This window comes from Pinus tabuliformis, chromosome 8 (assembly GCF_031772625.1).
Source record: "Pinus tabuliformis cultivar Carrire ecotype Pingquan chromosome 8, CPIR1, whole genome shotgun sequence".
NCBI lineage: Eukaryota > Viridiplantae > Streptophyta > Pinopsida > Pinales > Pinaceae > Pinus > Pinus tabuliformis.
The window spans coordinates 1,844,521,667-1,844,541,883 of record NC_142294.1 but is presented as its reverse complement, the minus strand read 5'-3'; the positions used below and the strand labels follow the sequence as shown (position 1 = coordinate 1,844,541,883).

Here is a 20,217-nt window from a genome sequence, read left to right as displayed (position 1 = left end):
CTAAATTATTGTACTCAGAATTGTTGTTGAAGCTTAATAATAAAACCCTCATCTACTACACCGGTTTTCCCAAGTTGGGTTTTTCTAGGGACAATTGTCCAAAAATAACTGTGTCAAAATTATTTTGTGTGTGCTAGAATTTCTCAATTTCCAGTATTTTATTTTCCGCAATATTTTTTATGGTGAAAATTGCAGTTGTGATTTTATTTGTTGTTTGCCATAGCAAATAAACTGCATAATGAAATTTTCAATTAAAAGAATAATTTCCAGTAGCTGCAATAGATAAAATTTCGCATGGTATTAGAGCATAGTTGATCAGCAGGAGAGCTTAGAGCTGAAGAGAGAAGGAATTTCACTGCTCAGTGTGGGCATCAGGCTGAAATTCCCAAGGGGAAGCGCACTCTTTTTCTAGGAGGCCGAATTGCTTGAGGAAGATCGATTTTTCTGAGAGGGGCAGAAAAATTTAATTCTTCCAGAACAAGTGATTCCAGAGGCACAACGAGCAACTCAAATTTTCTTGTTGAACAGATCTCTAGCTGGATGCAGAGGGTTTTTGCAGGTGTTTGCTAGAGCAGAGTCAGCGTTGAGGTGGAAAAGAGGAATAACACACTATAAATCTTCAACATTGCCATGGACAAATGTAATATTCAGGAGACTTCAGATTTGTCTTCCATATTGGAGGACGAATTTGCTTGCTTAGTAGGATCAACTTCATAGGGAGTTTGGTATATAGACAGTGGAGCATCAACTCACATGACAAGGGTTAGAGAATATTTCTCTAGCTACAAAGAGGAACCGATGGACTTTCCTATTACTATGGGAAACAAAACGAAATGTACTCCAGTAGGGAGATGTACCATAGATTTTTAGAGGGAGTCAAGAGAAAGCACTAATGCTACAGATGTATTGCATGTGCCAAGATTGGGTATTAACCTGATTTCAGTATCCTAGTTACAGGATAAGGGGTATGATATTCACTTCGTAGGGAAGAAAGTGTATGTCAAGCACCTTAGCTAGAAAAATGTAAGACAGATTGGAATTCGAAGTAACAAATTGTACCGACTACCAATTGATTCTCCAATGGCACTAATAGGCAGTGAAAATAGTAGCGGGAAGGAGTTGAATGAGTTATGGCATAGGAGAATAGGACATATACACCATGGAGCACTCAGGATGCTCAGAGAAACGGTAACAGGGGTTCCAGAACTTGGCACGAAATATAATGATGTGTGCATAGGATGCGCACTTGAGAAGTATGCTAAGGCAGCATTTCCTAGAAGTGACAGCAGAGCTGATGGCGTGTTAGGACTCATACATTCAGATATTTGCAGCCTGATGTCCACTAGAGCTCTCAGCGGTGCCAAATATTTCATCACCTTTATTGATGACCATTCCAAGGAAACCTGGATCTACTTCTTGAAGACCAAGGATGAGGTCTTCGATCATTTCAGAGAGTTTAAAGATTTCATTGAGAATGCGACAGGGAAGAGGATCAAGTTGCTTCGCTCAAATAATGGTGGGGAATATATTGATAGGGACTTCACAGATTTCTGTGTGAAGGAAGGCATCAAGAGAGAATGGACAACTCCATATAATCCACAACAAAATGGTGTAGCAAAGCGGAAAAACAAAACTATTGTTGGCGCTGCAAAGGCTATGTTATATGACTAGGATCTACCGAAATTTCTATGGGCAAAAGCATGTAACACGGAAGTATACATTCAGAATAGGACTCCTCATAGAGCATTGGGGAAGAAAACGCCAGAAGGAGTCTTCACAACGAAGAAGCCAAAAGTTAGCAACTTCATAATTTTTGGGAGCATTGCATATTGCCACGTGCTAGATGATAAATAGACCAAAATGGATCAGATTGCAGAGAAGGGGTTTGTTGTTGGGTATAGTGAAACCTCAAAGGCATACAAAATATACATTCCTAGCAATAGGAAGATTGTAGTAAGGTGAGATGTGAAGTTCATGGAGGACCGAGCTTTTAGGAGATCTCATGAGATACCTGCAGGTGATCAGAATCAGTTAGAAGGAGCTCCTTTGGTCCAACAGCAAGGGCAGCCAGTGGGACAGGCAAGAGGACAGTCACAAGGATCAAGTACTGTGACCAGTACCAGTATTTCCTCAGGTGCAGGAAATCCAAGGAGTTCTCAATAGATGGAGCAGCAGAGACAGGATGAGGAGGAGTTGGTAGAACCTCCCACGACTAGTGGTCGAGCCAGCAGATAGGTTCGTCAGACATTGAGGGATGCAGAGGAGTTTATTAGAACTCCCAGATAGCCTGATAGGTACCAAGCATTGGTGGCTCATGTTACAAAACGTTCTAGCTTTTAGGAGGCCGCACAGCATCAGGTGTGGGTAGATGCCATGGTAGAAGAGTATAGTTCTATCACGATGAATGATGTTTGGGAGGTAGTGCCAAGGCTAGAAGATAGATCAGTTGAAGGTTCTAGATGGATCTATAAGATCAAATATGCGACATATGACATTTTGGAAAAGTACAAGGCTAGGTTCGTGGCAAATGGATATGCACAAAAATAAGGGCTAGATTATGAGGAAACCTTTGCCCCAGTGGCCAGATACACTTCTATCCAGTCAGTTATATCTCTAGCAGCTCAGATGGGATGGCAAAATCACTAGATGGACGTCAAGACAACTTTCTTGAACAAGGTGATAGAGGAACAAGTGTACATAGAACAACCAGAGGGCTTTGAGACTCATGAGAGGCACACTCATGTGTGCAGATTGAAGAAATCGCTATACAGACTCAAGCAGGCTCCTAGGGCAGGGTATGGTAGGATTGACAACTATTTGCAGCAAATGGGATTCGTCAAGAGTGATGCAGATCCCAACCTTTACTACTTCATGGTAGAGGGTGAGCCACACATTCTAGTTTTGTATGTAGATGATCTCTTTTTGAAAGGATCGTCAAGGCTCATAGAGGATTGCAAGAGGAACCTGGTAGCAGAATTTGACATGAAGGATTTGGGGTTGATGCATTATTTCCTAGGATTGGAAGTGTGGTAGAAGGAGGGGGAGATCTTCCTTGGGCAAGGAAGATACACTACACATATTCTGAAGAGGTCCGAATGCAGGATTGCAGACCCATGTCTACGCCCATGATCACTAACTGGAAGAAGATAGATGCATCTGTTGACCTAGGTTGTCATTGATGTCAATATGGCAATATTCTAGATACCAAATGATGATATGAAGCCAAGGGGAAGCAGAGCAAATCCATGAAGAGACAGAAGCAAGGCCATCAGGATAGCTAAGCCATAAGCTAAAGGAGTAAACAAAGGAGGCATATTGCAAAATATCAGAGCAAGAGAGGCATATTGCAGAATATCAGAGCAAGAGAGGTATATTGTGGAATATCAGAGCAAGAGGAGCCATATCGGAGGAGCATTGCATGTAATACATGCCCAAGAAAAACGGAGTGAACAGAGAAAAACAGAGCTATCGAGAGCTATATAGTGTATATGCATGCATTTACACTATCGGAGGCGCAGACTCATGTATATATGTGCATTTACACTATCGGAGGCTCAAACATATATATATAGGCTATATACACTATCGGCGGCAAAAACCATACATATATGCAAATACACTATCGGAGCAGAAAGGCAGAGGTTATATATGTGTGCGCGGAATACACTATCGTGCAAGCATATACATATATATCAGCAACAGTGATAATCGGCGGGTTCGGTTATGTACCACTACCCAAAACCCCTGATTGCGATATATATCTATATATATATATATGTGGACCCACGGACCATTACAATGTGATATAACATAATATTGGTGGAAATCAAGTTATGGGTTAAGTCAAAGAGCGGAGGCGTATATACATGGACCTGAATGGGTTATAGCAACAACCCTATATAACATCGTGTCTGCCCATTGGGACTCTCATATCGCAATGTATAAAGGGCTATCACCCCCGAATCACCAATTACGATATATATGTATGGACCTGATGGAGGCATTAAAAACAGCCTATAATAATATCGCGCTCGTCATATCGGGAGTCATGTATCGCATACATTGTAAAGCCTTGTCACTCTCGCAAGCGCCGATTGCGATTGCAAGACCGGACCCGATGCAACATTGCAATTTGGCTTAATGTCATATCGCGTCCATCGGCCATCGGCCATCGACCATTGGCGACTGCCGATTGCAATTACAAGGCGGACCCGAAGCAGTTATAGATGCGAGAGTAATATTTTTGAAGTCCGCCCTTAGCGCTTCGCTCGTGGTTTTTCATATATTTCCTGTGTAATTCAAAAATGTATTGCACGGGGTTTGAAGGGCCAAAATGCATATGATAACGGTTCCGATAGTTTAGGAGGCCTGAACGATCATTCAGTAGGCAGAATGATGCCGATTGCGATTGCGATGGTGACATGGCAGGCAGGGGCCATCCTGATTGGTACAGTCATCTCCGTTAAACTGGAAAAATCCTGTGTATGTCCATGATGATGAAAAAAAGGAGCGCTGTTACAGTTTTAACTTGGAATATGTGTTCTCTGTGTATTATTCAGACCTCGCCGTTGAATCAACGTGTCTCAGGAGAGTTGGTGAGCAGAAAGAGACAAAGGAAGCCACAACGACCAAGGAGGGAAGCCAAAGGATCAAGCGATGTAGAGGAAACTACAGAGGCTGAGGAGGAAGCCAAAGAGCCAATGAAAAAAAAGGAAACCGATAGACAGAGGCATGAGGAATGCATAAAAACAGGAAAAACAGAGAATAGAGTGCAGTTGTTGTGTTGTTGAAACAGTTGGAGGAAATAGAGGCAGTAGTAGAGGGTCCAGCAAAAGAGAAAAAGGGCCGAAGGACCAACAGGACAGGAGGCACTAAAAGGATGAGCATCTCAGCTGATCGTATCACCCTGTGAAAGACTCAAACCTATGATGAATAAATCAGGTATACAGTGGCGTGTGAAGAATAACTCTGTGATGTAGTGAATAAAGTTTTGTCTAACATTGTTTGAAGGGAGAAGTAGCCAGCAGAGAAGCAATCATGCTGAAGCATTCACTGTGACATTAGAACAGATGCTTGAACAGAAAGTTGTTCTTTATACAGAGCTTAGTGCAGCTAACAATAGACTGACTAAAGTTGTGTGAAGACATTATCAGAGAGCATGAAGGCTATTGGAGACTCTGTATGGACAGTATGAAGAGTTGTAAAGACTCCGTCATAGGAAGATTGGTTGTCATTGATGCTCTAGCATGGAAACTACAGCGAAGCTGTATATAGATAGAACTCAGTAATGAAGAGTTCTGAGAGCAGAACATTACTATCAAATGTGCCTTGACAAGATTGGGTCGGAACCCTTGGGGCTGGTGCCTTATAAGTGAGTAGGATTGAAGTCCTTGGTAGTTGGTGCTCCTAAGTCCAAGATTGGTGCTTTGGCGAAATAGAGTTGGAGCTCTAGAAGTTGGAGCCTCACAAAAGTCCAAGTTGGTGCTTGGCAATTGATTACAACCACTTATATATTGTATCTATTTTACTGCAAAGATTATATTAATAAAAGCATTTATTCTTGTTGTTCATCTTGTGTTCTGAATATAAATGTTTTAATTGGTAAAACAATAGTCAGAAAAAGAAATATTGATTCATCCCCCTCTCAGTATTTCCAACAATTGGTATCAGAGCCAGTACCTTCATTCAAAGCCTAACAGCTTGAAGGTTGATCTTTAGAACACAAATGGCGAAGTCAAGGAAGAAAGTCCCCAATCCTCCTAAGGATGTGTCTCCCTCTACTACTAAGATAGAAGACAATCAATTTGAGGAGGCTTCAAGGCTCAATGGGAACTTTAATATATGGGAAGCAAGAATGAGGAATTTCTTACAGACTCAAGGCATTGAAATCTGGAAATCAGTGATTGATGATAGTAGGATGGATAGAGAATCCAAGGAGTACAATGCAAAAGCAATGAAGGCAATCTTGAATGGGCTACCTGATTCTATAAAGAACAATCTAGGAGAATATTCATTAGCAAAGGGTATATGGGACAAACTTAATGACCTTCACTCAAAAGGAGCATTGACCATGACCATCAGTCAAGAAGATGATGGAAATCTAGAAGGAAATCCAGAACTCATCATAGAAGCTGAACATGAGAATGATGACATCACGACTAAAGTAGACCTAGAAGATGAAGAGAATGAAAAAGATTTTGTAGAACTCCTCGCTCAACTTATGACTGCCATGGAAGAGATTAACAATTTGAAAAAGGAAAATGAGGAACTTAGGAAGATAGCACTAGTTGGTGACAAAGATCAAACAAGGAAAAAGTTGACCTCATCAAGCTTCAAGTACAAGAATGGGAAGAAGAGCTTTCCAAGCTTAAGAAGGAATTTCATCAAAGCAAAAGAAAGCATCATGAAAAAGTGATATTCATGACAAATCAATTGAATAAAGCAAAGAATCAGGAAGAAACCCTGTCAAGTCAACTTGAACAAAGCACAAGAGCATGAACAAACTTGAAGAAGAGATTGGTCAGTACAAGGTAGAGGTCTCCTCTCTCAAGTCTCAACTACAAGAAGCAAGGAAACAAGCACAAGGAGCCGAAAAGATCATGGGAAGCATTGGAAGTCATAGAAGGATAGGTTGATGAAGTAGGAAAGGAAAGAAACACCATGATCTGTCAACTAAAAGCAAAGGATGAAGAAATCTTCAAATTAAAATCTAACATCAAGCTTATCAAGGCTGAAACATGAAAAGCTACAAGGATCAAGGAAGAAATGGAGAGCAGTCAAGCAAAGAATGAAGAAATCTTCAAAATGAAGTTAGATATTATCTCCCTTAAAATATAAGTAGATGAAGCTGCTCGTATCAAGGAAGAAACTGAGAAACAACTTGCTAAGAAGAATAATGAGTGTGAAAAATTGGAAGAAGAGATTGTCTTCCTCAGAACAAAGGTTGAAGGGATGAACAAAATCTTGAAGAGCTCTCAGGCCTTGGATGACATGCTCAGCTATCACAGATGTCCATTTGATAAATCAGGTCTCGGGTATGCAGGTGAATCCTCAAACAAGAATGATAATGCTTCAAACAAAAGGGATGTGAAGAAGCCAAAAAGAAATGGTGATGCTCCCAGTTCCAGCAAAGGCAAGGAGAAAAATCAAGGCTACAATAGAAGAAATATTGCTCCAAGAAGAAATGTAGATGATGTCAAGGATGCGAGAGGCAATGGTTATCATCAAAGGATCTCAAGACAGAAAGGCTTTACAAGTACATCAAGGAAATCTCCATCTCCTAGGTACCAAAGTTCATTTTTTGGTTATTGTTATTCTTGTACAAACTTTGGTCACATGGCAAAAGACTGTAAAGCATATCATAAAGATAGATGTTATGGTCCCCAACCATCTCATAGAGATAGATATTATAGTCCCCAGCAATCTCCAAGAAACAATTTTACAGGAAGAAATCATGAACAATGTAGAATGCTTCAAGTGTCATAACATTGGTCATATGGCACGTGATTGTAGCTTAACTTGGGCTCTTACATAAGCTAGAACCATGCAAAAGAAGAAAGTTACACAAGTACGGAGAAGAAAGCAAATACAATCCGAAAGTCCCTTGAGATTTCCAGCCAATAGCATATGTCATTGCCCTGAATTTTGACAATCTAAGCATTAGATGGGAAGAATCTGCCAAAAGAGATGATGCATACAGTTAGGGGGAGCATTCTTGATCATTATTGCAGAAGCTATTAGTGAAAAGGGTCCTGATGAAATCCTTGTTGAGCTATATTAACAATCATTCTTTGATGAAGATCATTTCTCGGGAATACTCCATTGAAGAACATGATTCTGTAACCATTCTTTGGACTGTTGTTAAAGATGCTTTCCACTTAATCTCTAAGTAGTACTTGGAACAACAAAGAATGTCATATAATACTAAAGAAATAGGGCAAACAACTATGGTGTTGTTATCACAGAAGTTTATGTCTTGATTCAGGGATTTAATGTGAGAACAGATAAATTCTGGACACTAATAGAGGCAATCTTCAAACAAATAGATACATCTGGAATGGAGTTTGAAGTAAGAGCAGCTGGCAGTGTACAATAAAACTGAAGCATTGCAAAAAGATACAAATTAGCAGAATGATTTTAAAAGACAGTCACAGATTGGATATCTAAATCTGCTAGCAGAAATAACATGCAGAGATATGTACAAGAACACAAGGAAAAGATGGCTCATAGAAAGGAGAATGTTGTGCAGTCAAATATGAATTAAGCTGATACAGATCACTTAGAAAATATAGCAACAGTAAGGCACAACCTCTCACCATTTCATCCAAATGCAGTGATGTTGAATACTAGATGGCAGTGACTCAAGGAGAAGCACAGAGACACAAAGGAACTTGGATCTGAAGAAAGATAAGAAGAAAGAAAATTTCAGTGGCATTTTTTATTGATCCGGACTATGAGGGCCTCTAATTTCAGTGGCATTTTCTCTTGATCCGGACTATGAGGGCCTCTCAATTATGACTGTGGAGATGGCAGCAATATGGATTGAAGCATAAAAAAGCCTAGACTTGGACACTTGGTGTATGGCTATTTGCAATCTGATTGAAAGCATTGAAGTAGAGCATCTTTAAGCATTGTTGAAGCCATGATAGAGTAGTTCTGAGACATGAAGAGGGAATAATGTGCTAATTGATGATAAAGCATCAATCCTTCTATCTTGAGTAAAAAGAAGAAGAGCACTATGACAGGGGGAGTCACAGACCCATGAAAATCTACCATTCATGAAGAACAGAAGCAGTTTGATAGGGGGAGTCCCAGAGCACTCCTTTGCCATTGATGTCAAAGGGGGAGAGAAGAAGAATATTGCCATCAATAACAAAGGGGGAGATTGTTGACCTAGGTTGTCATTGATGTCAATATGGCAATATTCTAGATACTAGATGATGATATGAAGCCAAGGGGAAGTAGAGCAGATCCATGAAGAGACAGAAGCAAGGCCATCAGGATAGCCAAGCCATAAGCTAGAGGAGTTAACAAAGGAGGCATATTGCAGAATATCAGAGCAAGAGAGGCATATTGCAGAATATCAGAGCAAGAGAGGTATATTGCAGAATATTAGAGCAAGAGGAGCCATATCGGAGGAGCATTGCATGTAATACATGCCCAAGAAGAACGGAGCGAACAGAGCAAAACAGAGCTATCGGGAGCTATATAGTGTATATGCATGCATTTACACTATCGGAGGCACAGACTCATGTATATATGTGCATTTACATTATCGGAGGCTCAAACATATATATATAGGCTATATACACTATTGGCGGCAAAAACCATACATATATGCAAATACACTATCAGAGCAGAAAGGCAGAGGTTATATATGTGTGCGCGGAATACACTATCATGCGGGCATATACATATATATCGGCGACAGTGATAATCGGCGGGTTCAGTTATGTGCCACTACCCAAAACCCTCGATTGCGATATATATATATATATATATATATATATATATGTGGACCCATGGACCATTACAATGTGATATAACATAATATTGGCGGAAATCAAGTTATGGGTTAAGTCAAAGAGCGGAGGCATATATACACGGACCCGACTGGGTTATAGCAACAACCCTATATAACATCGCATTCGCCCATCGAGACTCTCATATCGCAATGTATAAAGGGCTATCACCCCCGAATCACTGATTGTGATATATATGTATGGACCCGACGGAGGCATTAAAAACAACCTATAATAATATCGCGCCTGTCATATCGGGAGTCATGTATCGCATACATTGTAAAGCCTTGTCACTCCCGCAAGCGCCGATTGCGATTGCAAGACCAGACCCGATGCAACATTGCAATTTGGCTTAATGTCATATTGTGTCCATTAGCCATCGACCATTGGCGACTGCCGATTGCGATTACAAGGTGGACGTGAAGCAGTTATAGATGCGAGAATAATATTTTTGAAGTCCGCCCTTAGCGCTTCGCTCGTGATTTTTCATATATTTCCTGTGTAATTCAAAAATGTATTGCTCGGGGTTTGAAGGGCCAAAATGCATATGATAATGGTTCCGATAGTTTAGGAGGCCTGAATGATCATTCAGTAGGCAGAATGATGCCAATTGCGATTGCGATGGTGACGTGGTAAGCAGGGGCCATCCTGTTTGGTACAATCATCTCCGTTAAACTGGAAAAAGCCTATGTATGTCCATGATGATGAAAAAAAGGAGCGCTTTTACAGTTTTAACTTGGAATATGTGTTCTCCGTGTATTATTCGGACCTCGCCGTTGAATCAATGTGTCTCAAGAGAGTTGGTGAGCACAAAGAGACAGAGGAAGCCACAGCGACCAAGGAGGGAAGCCGAAGGATCAAGCGATGCAGAGGAAACTACAGAGACCGAGGAGGAAGCCGAAGAGCCAACGAAAAAAAAGGAAACCGATAGATAGAGGCATGAGGAATGCATAAAAACAGGAAAAACAGAGAACATAGTGCAGTTGTTGTGTTGTTGAAACAATTGGAGGAAACAGAGGCAGTAGCAGAGGGTCCAACACAACAGAAAAAGGGCCAAAGGACCAACAGGACATGAGGCACTAAAAGGATGAGCATCTCTGCTGATCGTATCACCCTGTGAAAGACTCAAACCTATGATGAATAAATCAGGTATACAATGGAGTGTGAAGAATAACTCTGTGATGTAGTGAATAAAGTTTTGTCTAACATTGTTTGAAGGGAGAAGTAGCTAGCAGAGAAGCAGTCATGCTGAAGCATTCACTGTGACATTAGAACAGATGCTTGAACAGAAAGTTGTTCTTTATACAGAGCTTAGTGTAGCTAATAGTAGACTAACTAAAGCTGTGTGAAGACATTATCAGAGAGCACGAAGGCTATTGGAGACTTTGTATGGACAGTATGAAGAGTTGTAAAGACTCCTTCATAGGAAGATTGGTTGTCATTGATGTTGTAGCATGGAGACTACAGTGAAGCTGTATACAGACAGAACTCAGTAATGAAGAGTTCTGAGAGCAGAACATTACTATCAAATGTGCCTTGACAAGATTGGGTCGGAACCCTTGGGGCTAGTGCCTCAGAAGTGAGTAGGATTGAAGTCCATGGGGCTGATGCCTTAGAAGTAAGAAGGATTGGAGTCCTTTGGATTGGTGTTTTAGAAGTAAGAAGGATTGGTGTCTTTGGAACTGGTGTCTCAAGAGCTAGAAGGATTGAAGTCCTTGGGAGTTGGTGTTCCTAAGTCCAAGATTGGTGCCTTGGCGAAATAGAGTTGGAGCTCTGGAGGTTGGAGCCTCACAAAAGTCCAAGTTGGTGCTTGGCAACTGATTACAACCACTTATATATTGTATCTATTTTACTACAAAGATTATATTAATAAAAACATTTATTCTTGTTGTTCATCTTGTGTTCTGAATATAAATGTTTTAACTGGTAAAACAATAGTTGGAAAAAGAAATACTGATTCACCCCTCTTAGTATTTCCAACAGCATCAAATGACAAGGATGTCGACCCCACCTTGTATAGAAATCTTATTGGGTCTCTCGTGTATTTGTTCAACACTAGGCCAGATATCTACTTTGCAATCAATACCCTTAGTCAGTTCATGGTAGAGCCAAAGAGCGTACATTGGTCAACAACAAGGCATATTCTAAGGTATGTTCGTGGCACAGTCGAGTATGGGTTGAGATATACTTGAGGGGATGACATCATACTTTGTGAGTACACAGATGTAGATTGGGCAGGCAATTTAGTGGACAGGAAAAGTACCTCTGTGTATTTCTTTAGTGTTGGATTAGGGATGTTTTCTTGGTGTAGCAAGAAGAAGGAGTCAGTAACATTGAGCTCTGCAGAAGTAGAGTATATGGCAGCCAGCACAGCTATGTGTGAAGCTATATGGCTTTGGAAGTTGCTAGAAAGCTAGTTCAGGCAGAGGATGGAGGCGACCAATGTCTATTGTGATAATCAAAGTTGCATAAGGCTCTCTGAGAATCCAATGTTTCATGATAGGTCGAAGCACATCAATATTCGATGTCACTTCATCAGAGATTGTGTAGAACGTGGAGCAGTCCAACTACAATATGTTCCCACAGAAGAGCAGGTTGTAGATTTACTCACGAAAGCTCTAGGGAGAGCTAAGTTCGTCTATTTTAGAGAACATATGCGTATAGCGGAGAACCTGTTTCAGTAGCAGGGACAAGCTATTTTGGATGCGTTGCAGTTGCAGCAACAACATATGAGAGGGAGTTGCAGTGCAGATGTAGTGTTGGTATTAGTTCAGCAAGGTCAGCAACAACACAGATGTAGTGTATATCAGAGTTGCGTAGTGGTTGGTGGGTAGTTTGGCCAGAAATGAACAGCGTGACAGGAGATGATGCAAAGACAAGTACACTAGAACACATTCCTCGCTAAGAGGGAGTGTTAGTTTTTGTAGCATTTGATGTGTTCTAGCCACGAAATTTGGTGGAGAGGCTAGAATACAAGACATCTCCAAAACCTAGAAATCGTTTATGGAAATTCAGCCTAGAAGTGTCTCAATTAGATTATTAACTGATTTTTAAATATTTCTTAAGTCTAAACTTAGGGAATATGGTTAATTAATCAATATTAATTGAGATAAGGTGATAATCATCTAGAAACTCACATGGATCGATCCAGAGATGATCTTAGCCATTGATTAATTTTTAATCTTGGTCGTTGGTGCTCCAACAATGGATTATAAGAGGAAGCCGATGTGGTGTTGGCGAAAACATCCAGATATTTTGTTGCCCAGGTTCGATTTTCTCAGTAGTAGTAGCTCAGCAAAGAAGATAGAGCCAGAGGGTGAGTAGCAGGTGGAAGAGGAGGGCAGCAGCATTCCGGGAGGAAGATTTCCAATCCCCAAAAGAGGCAAAGGAAGGAAGGCCAAAATTTGCAGAGGGCCAACGTAAGCTCTGCCCAGAGGGTGATGCAGGGAGCTCAGCATAGAGGCTAGGGAGGCAATTTCGGAGGCAAAAAATAGTTGTGGGGTGAGAGAAAATTCTCACGATATTTTTGCTAGTATTTTCCTCAGATTAGATTGCCAGTTGGGCATCTAAATTATTGTACTCAAAATTGCTATTGAAGATTAATAATAAAAACCCTCATCTGCTACACTGATTTTCCCAAGTTGGGTTTTTCCAGGGACAATTGTCCAAAAATAACTGTGTCAAAATTATTGTGTGTGTGCTAGAATTTCTCAATTTCCAGTATTTTATTTTCCACAGTATTTTTATGGTGAAAATTGCAATTGTGATTTTATTCGTTGTTTGTCATAGCAAATAAACTGCGTAATTAAATTTTCAGTTAGAAGAATAATTTCTAGTAACTGCAATAGATAAAATTTCACATGAATGTGCACACCCTATTTTTAATTTCTCACCTCACAAGAATAATAGTTAGGGTTTTAAAAGTGGATGCCCTAACCATCTCCCTTACTCTATCAATGTCTTTCCCTTGAAGTTTAACCCTAAATAATCCATTAAACCCTAGTAGGATAAGGAACTAATTGTTAGTGTGTTGATCATCCATAAAGTTTTATAATTTTCATCTTCTTTCTCCCTCTCCTAGATGTCTAGGCTAGCCGCTAGGGTTTTTAGGGCAGATTTATGCATAAAAATGAAATTTGTGTGGATGTTTGTGGCTCATAAATTAGGATTTGCATCTATAAATTGTGTAAAGGAAAAATCTAGCATAGTGCATGGTTGATACCCCCTATTTAGGGCTGATGTTACTCTCCTGTTGTTGTTTATGCATACCCAACAGCCATAGAAATAAATTCACTAGTGTAAGTCTAGTCTCTATTGGAAGATCTTTGATCTTATGTGATTGAATATTATTTTAAGATATTTTATTGGATGCTATATAACATTCAATACCTTATCATTGCATATCATCTAAAGCCTAACCTACAACGGCCTTATCCTTGGTCTAGGCATAGAGTATTTGAACCCTAGTGTTGAACATCTTGGCCATCTCAGGCCTTGCTGGTACTTTATCCAATATAGTAAACCTTTTACTCATCACTTTGAGCCATAGTATTAGAGTATCCTTCTAGGTGATTTAGGGAAGCTTCCCTTGTGGTCTAATTCCACTAAAGAGCAGGAGAAAGGTTGTTGAGGTGACAGTGGCAATCCTTTCTCTTGTTGCCATAAGATTTGGCTCTGTCCAGTGAGGCTTTCCACTGTGCCTGCTATATCTTGCACTAATAGGACCCATAATTTCAGATCTGTTTATGTTATGTACTTGGGATGATTTTCTTAATAGAAATCAGTCTTTTATATCTCAGAATCGGATGTATGTGATGAAACAAGATTATAACTGACATACTATTGCATCTTTATGGGCTTACTAGGGTGGCTGGAAATTGAATTTGCAGCACTGTCAGAAGTAATAAAGATTGATGTTCTTGAATCTTCATTGGTTGAATTTTGTTAATTCTCCAAGTCTTTAAAGTGTTTTGATTCCATTGCCCAAGGACTTGGACTGATCTAACAACATTTATTCACATGGATTTTCATTGATGCACATTCAATCATTTCCCTTTTTATTTAAATCTCAGAATATCATTCTGCCAGTGTGAAATGGTTGATGGCTTTGACATTGGGAATAGTTATGTAGGACAGACTGTGAGGTATTTGGAAGGGTGAAAAGTAGAGTATTTATGGTTTTATCATTGTCTAGGACATTGTTGTAGGTGAAGATTGTTCAAGACTCCGAAAACAGTTGGAGGTTTCATATCCCATCAAGAATGGTATTATTCAAGATTGGGAAGGTATGGGTCATGTGTGGGACCACATGCTGTATGAACTTTTGAAGGTAATGATTCATATTCCTTAAAGTTTTAGAATTATCTGTTTCATAGTTTTTTTTATTGTGGGAATAAATTTTCCTTCCTTACATGGACTAGTTGTGTGGAATTGTTCTAGGTTTTATATGATTAGCTAGCAAATTTTTTGGCTATTCATAGTTTCAAATATCTGTTTTACATAACTTAGGAATTGGTGCTTATGTGAATAGGCTGAACCTTCAGAATGCAAGATTCTTCTGTCAGATCCACCTCTCAACCCAACACGGAATAGGCAGAAGTTGGTATTCACTGGATCCATATTTCTTTTGAGACATTTTTTCAGGTTTTATTGTTGAAAATAATATTATGTACAATAGCTAGATTCTCATTTCATTATGGTTTTGTATAAGGTTGATGACATGCCAGTCTTTTGGGCTTCCTGAATTTCTTTTTTTTCATGTGAACAGGTGCAAACAATGTTTGAGACATACAACTTTTCGGGTCTATCTATCCAAATAAATGCTATTCTAACACTTTATGCCCAAGGTGCTTTCATCTTGTAAAATCTAGTTGATTTGCGTTAGGTTTACTCAGCTCTTGGTTATGTTGAACTCTCTTTTGTTCTGAAATCAGCAAGGGCATACCGTAAGTTTTAGAGTGCTTTTGATGCCTCTATAAGATGCATTTTTCTCATCAAGCCAACATCATCGCATGGAATTTTCATCAAGGTTTTATAAGAAATATGGTTTTAGTAGGTTTGTAAATCATAAATATCTGCATCTAAGTAAAATGGCAGATGAAGACCTCCCAAACATAGCGGAAAACTCCTTTGTTCACATTGTTAAATTTTAGGGTTTTGGTTCTAACTTCTAATGCAGTCATTCTAATGTAGGCTAAAGGGATTAATCAGTAATATTGTTTATAACTTTATACAGCAATTGTCCCATATTTTAAAAATGTTTCTTTTTCCCTTCTACATGTTACATTTGTTACATCAGAAGAGAATCATTTTATTTTATATGATGCGATCGTAGATATAAACCTAAAACAGGGACATAAACAAACACTTTTTTATCTACTTCATCTTGACATTTGAGTCAACAATTCCATATGTCAGCTCACTTAGGCGGATCTATATGAAGTGAGCATTGGATTGTCAGTCATTGTAGGTTAACCTAGTTTGTAGATCATGAATAAATCCTTGCTGTTTTAACAGTATGAAGGCATGGAAATGCTGACCTAAATTGAATCTATACATATATATGGATCTGTATGTTGTAGATATGAATGACTAAACAACTTGAGTTGATTCTCACTTGTGAATGATTCTCAACTAAAGGATTTTTATGTAACAACTTGTGTATTTTTTGATGGTTTTCACTTGGGATTATGGTTTTGGTCCCAAGCTGAGGACATGGACCATGTTGTTACAAATATGGATCAGGTTGTTACATTTGGTTATAGGTGGTTAAGGTGGCTACAAAGACGTCACATTGACTACTCCTGGAGGGTGCCATTGTGTAGTTGGATCATATTGTCCCACATGTGTGCTTCATGTTGAAGTTTCTAAGTCTACCAGTTAGAAACCCTCCATGCACTTTATCTGATTTATTCCTACCTACTTGTTTCGTTACTTAACAAGTTATTTACAATGTAAATACTGAAAATAAACACTAGTGCATGCTCAACATATTACAGATCAACAACTGAAGGAAACAGAAACAATCACACCAAATGACACTATTATTTTTGGACCAATGTCCCCGGAAAAACCCAATGTGGGAAAACCGGTGCAACTATCTGAGGGTTTTCTTATTAAGCAATATCATAGTACAATCTGGGTGCCAAAGCTAAGTTACCCAACAGAGAATTTCCTTGGCAGTAATACCTCTCAGTTTGAGACAAATGTCCCAGCTGAAACCCCGGATAAACCTTCCGGCAGCTCCTCAGCTCCAATCTGCCCCAAAAACCCCAGCGTCTGCCTTTCTGGACTGTGTCAACCTCTCTCTGCCTAGCGCTGGCCCTGTGTCACCCTGAATGGGTTTGCGTTAGACTCAGGAGGCCCTGCGTCAGCCTTCTGGCCCTCTGCTTCAGCAACGCTAGCCTCTCTGAAGCACTGAGCAGCTCCCGGCTGCCTCTGCGTGGCCCTGCATCAGCCTTGGATGCTACTGCGTCACTTTCTCTGGCTCTTGCACTGCTCTCCCAGCACTATCTCTGCCTCTCTGTCTCTCTGTACTCAATGCCCCTCAGCTGCAACTCCGATCACTGATTCTATCTCTCTTAGCAAACCCCGCTCTAGAGAATATAATGACTGATCACTTTGGTGTGTTCCTCCAAGTGACCCTCAAACCTCCTCTTATACTTTTCTTGTTGACATATCAACGGTCGAGATTAAGTCCCTAATCAACGGCTAAGATTAGATCTAGCTTGATCCATGTCTTTTGGACCGTTCTAACACAATTTCATATTAATTCACATTAATATTTTATTTTCCCTAAGTTTAGACTTAGGGACTCCATTAAAATTATTAATTATTTTAATATCTACTGAATTGTTTAGAATCTGCCCAAACCCTTTCTGGGTATTGGAGATCTCATGTGCCCCAACCTCTCCACCAAATTTCGTGGCTAGAGCACATCCGATGCTACCCCAAGTCAACACTTCCTCTTAGCGAGGACTGTTCTCTAGCAATAGTCCTCACTGAGTATTACTCTGATCATTCGGCATCAGTCCCTGTACTGATGCTAGGCCTGCTACCCACCATCCTCTGCACTGCTGTATCCTGTACTGCTGCCCATGGTTCTTCCATTGCCACTGTTGCATCTGTACGACAACTCCCTCTGCATCCATAATGTTGCTGGTCCTTTCTCCCAACACTGCATCCGCACTGCAACTCCTCTCATCGTGTTGCATTGTACTGCCCACTGCTGCATTGCAACTCAGTTATTGAGAAGTAAGTAACTGATCTCCCATCTCTGACCTCTCTGTTGGGCTAGAAACACTCGCTGATGTTGAAGCTCCCTCTGCCGCTGACAAGTGCTCCCTCTCTAACCTTTGCGCTGCTGCAACAACTCCCTGCATCTCGCACCATTGCACACCTCTTTGTGTCATCCTACACTGGTGCAACACTCTCGTGCCTCTCGCACTGCTGTAGCCTGCTGACCTCGCACTGTCCTGGGGATCCTACACTGTAGCTCTGTGTGCTGCTCCATCTGCATCCATCTCTACCCACATCAGCCAGTCCTGCTACTACTCTTCGGGGCTCCCATAGCAAGGTCTAATCCAAGAGGCTGGTACCTCGAGGATCCTGCCCCTCATCGCCTGAAGTCATCCTGACTACAGCTCAATGTCTCCCCACTTCTTCTCAAGTGGAGCATGTGCACTCATGGCACAGTCATCGTTTGTCAACACTTCCTTCTCTGCCCTTGCTGGCGCTGCCTTAGTCTTGGAAGACTCCCTTATTCTTCTTCCTTGGACACTGGATCGCATAATGACCCAACTCCCCATAGTGGAAGCACTTGATCTTGGAGAGATCCTTCTTCTTCTGCTTTTCTTGCTTTCCCTCAGATGCTAGGGCAACATCTTCCTCCTCCTGCTTGACTTTGATCCCCTTACTGCTGCTTCTTGCCTTTGACTGCCGTCTGATCTCTCCCTGGTGAAGAGCCGCCCACATCTCATCCCAAGGTGGAAGTGTCCCTCTGCCTAGTATACTATGGAAAAATACCTCCCAGTCTTCTGAGACAGCATTCAAGGTTGTCCTCACCATCAATTCCTGATCCGGTGTGGCTTCTATAGCAGTCAACTGATCTCAGATCTCATTCAGCCCTCTGACGAAGGTGTCAATCTGTTCTCTCTTCTTCATCTGATATGACCTCAGTTGATTCTCTAGTAACATCCTTCTCTGCACAGAAGTATGTTGGTACAATTTCTTTAGGGCCTCCCACATCTCATATGTCATTTCCTTCTCGGCAATGTGTGGTACTACATGGTCCTTGACCCCATCAAGGATGATGCTCTTGGCCCTCGCCATTGGCTCCTCATACTTGTCATTCTCAGCTGGGTCGACTGGGATAGCTATCGTCTTTAAGGCGAAGTGCTTGTCATGATTTCTGTCAAGTACAGATATGATTCTGGCCTTCTAGACTGCGAAGTTCAACGCTTCGTCCAGCTTGTCCTGGTCTCTTTCTCCGTGTAGTGCCATGATGCTCTTCTACTTCCCTCCTGGAAGTTCTCGATCTAACTCCCTCCGAGTCTCGATTTCCCTCTTGGAAATCCTTCTGCCGATGTCGAGATGCCCCCTACTCTGATCGTTTGTGTAACCACACCATTGATCCAGGTTTCTCGGCTAGAAACCCTCGGTAGCAACTCCCTCCTCTTGGCCTTGATCTGTCGGGTACTATTCTGACTACAGTACCTCACCAACTCCACTCTGCAATGTTCCCACAACCTTCTAAACCCCAAAAACTTGAAGGTGAGAGCTCCTAGGCTCTGCGCAATCCCGGCACCAGCAACCCGGCCTCCTCAACCAACTGCGTCAACCCTCCTAGCTTCTGCGTGGCTCTGCGTGAGGCTCCCTTTGCCTCCCTTAGCCTCTGCGCTGCCTCTTCCTGGCTCACCCTTGATGACGTAGGCACTGTGTCACCCTTCCCTTGTTGCTGCTCTGCTAGAAACAACTTTTGTCACCTCGGGACAGCTGTTTTCTGTTGCTATTGCTCCGCTCGGCTGATGTCCTCAGTTCTCCTGTGATCTGCAATCATGCTTTGATACCATGTTGAAGTTTCTAAGTTTACCAGTTAGAAACCCTCCATGCACTTTATCTAATTTATTCCTACCTACTTGTTCTGTTACTTAACAAGTTATTTACAATGTAAATACTAAAAATAAACACTAGTGCATGCTCAACATATTACAGTTCAACAACTGAAGGAAACAGAAACAATCACACCAAATGACACCATTATTTTTGGACCAATGTCCCTGGAAAAACCCAATGTGGGAAAACCGATGCAGATATCTGAATGTTTTCTTATTAAGCAATATCAGAGTATAATCTGGGTGCCAAATCTGGCTTACCCAATTGAAAATTTCCTTGGCAGTAATACCTCTCAGTTTGAGACAAATGTCCAGGCTGAAACCTCGGATAAACCTTCTGGCAGCTCCTTAGATCCAATCTTCCCCAGAAACCCCGGCGTCTACCTTTCTGGACTGTGTCAGCCTCTCTCTGCGCAATGCTGGCCCTACGTCACCCTGAACAGATCTACATGAGCCTTTTGGCCCTCTGCGTCAGTAACGTTGGCCTCTCTGAAGCACTGTGCAGCTCTTGGCTGCCTCTACACAGCCCTACATGAGCCTTGGCTGCTACTACATCACTCTCTTTGGCTCCTGCGCTGCTCTCC

At 41.1% G+C, this 20,217-nt stretch overlaps 1 protein-coding gene across 1 annotated transcript in view; it reads left to right on the top strand.

Annotated features, from left to right (window-relative positions):
• Positions 1-20,217, top strand: part of LOC149243636 (actin-related protein 2-like) — a 570,582-nt gene that overhangs the window by 158,762 nt on the left and 391,603 nt on the right. The window contains exons 5-7 of the mRNA XM_089367841.1: positions 14,716-14,850; positions 15,052-15,123; positions 15,289-15,367. Of these exons, the coding sequence (XP_089223967.1) occupies positions 14,716-14,850; positions 15,052-15,123; positions 15,289-15,367 (286 nt within the window). The remainder of the gene's footprint in view (positions 1-14,715; positions 14,851-15,051; positions 15,124-15,288; positions 15,368-20,217) is intronic.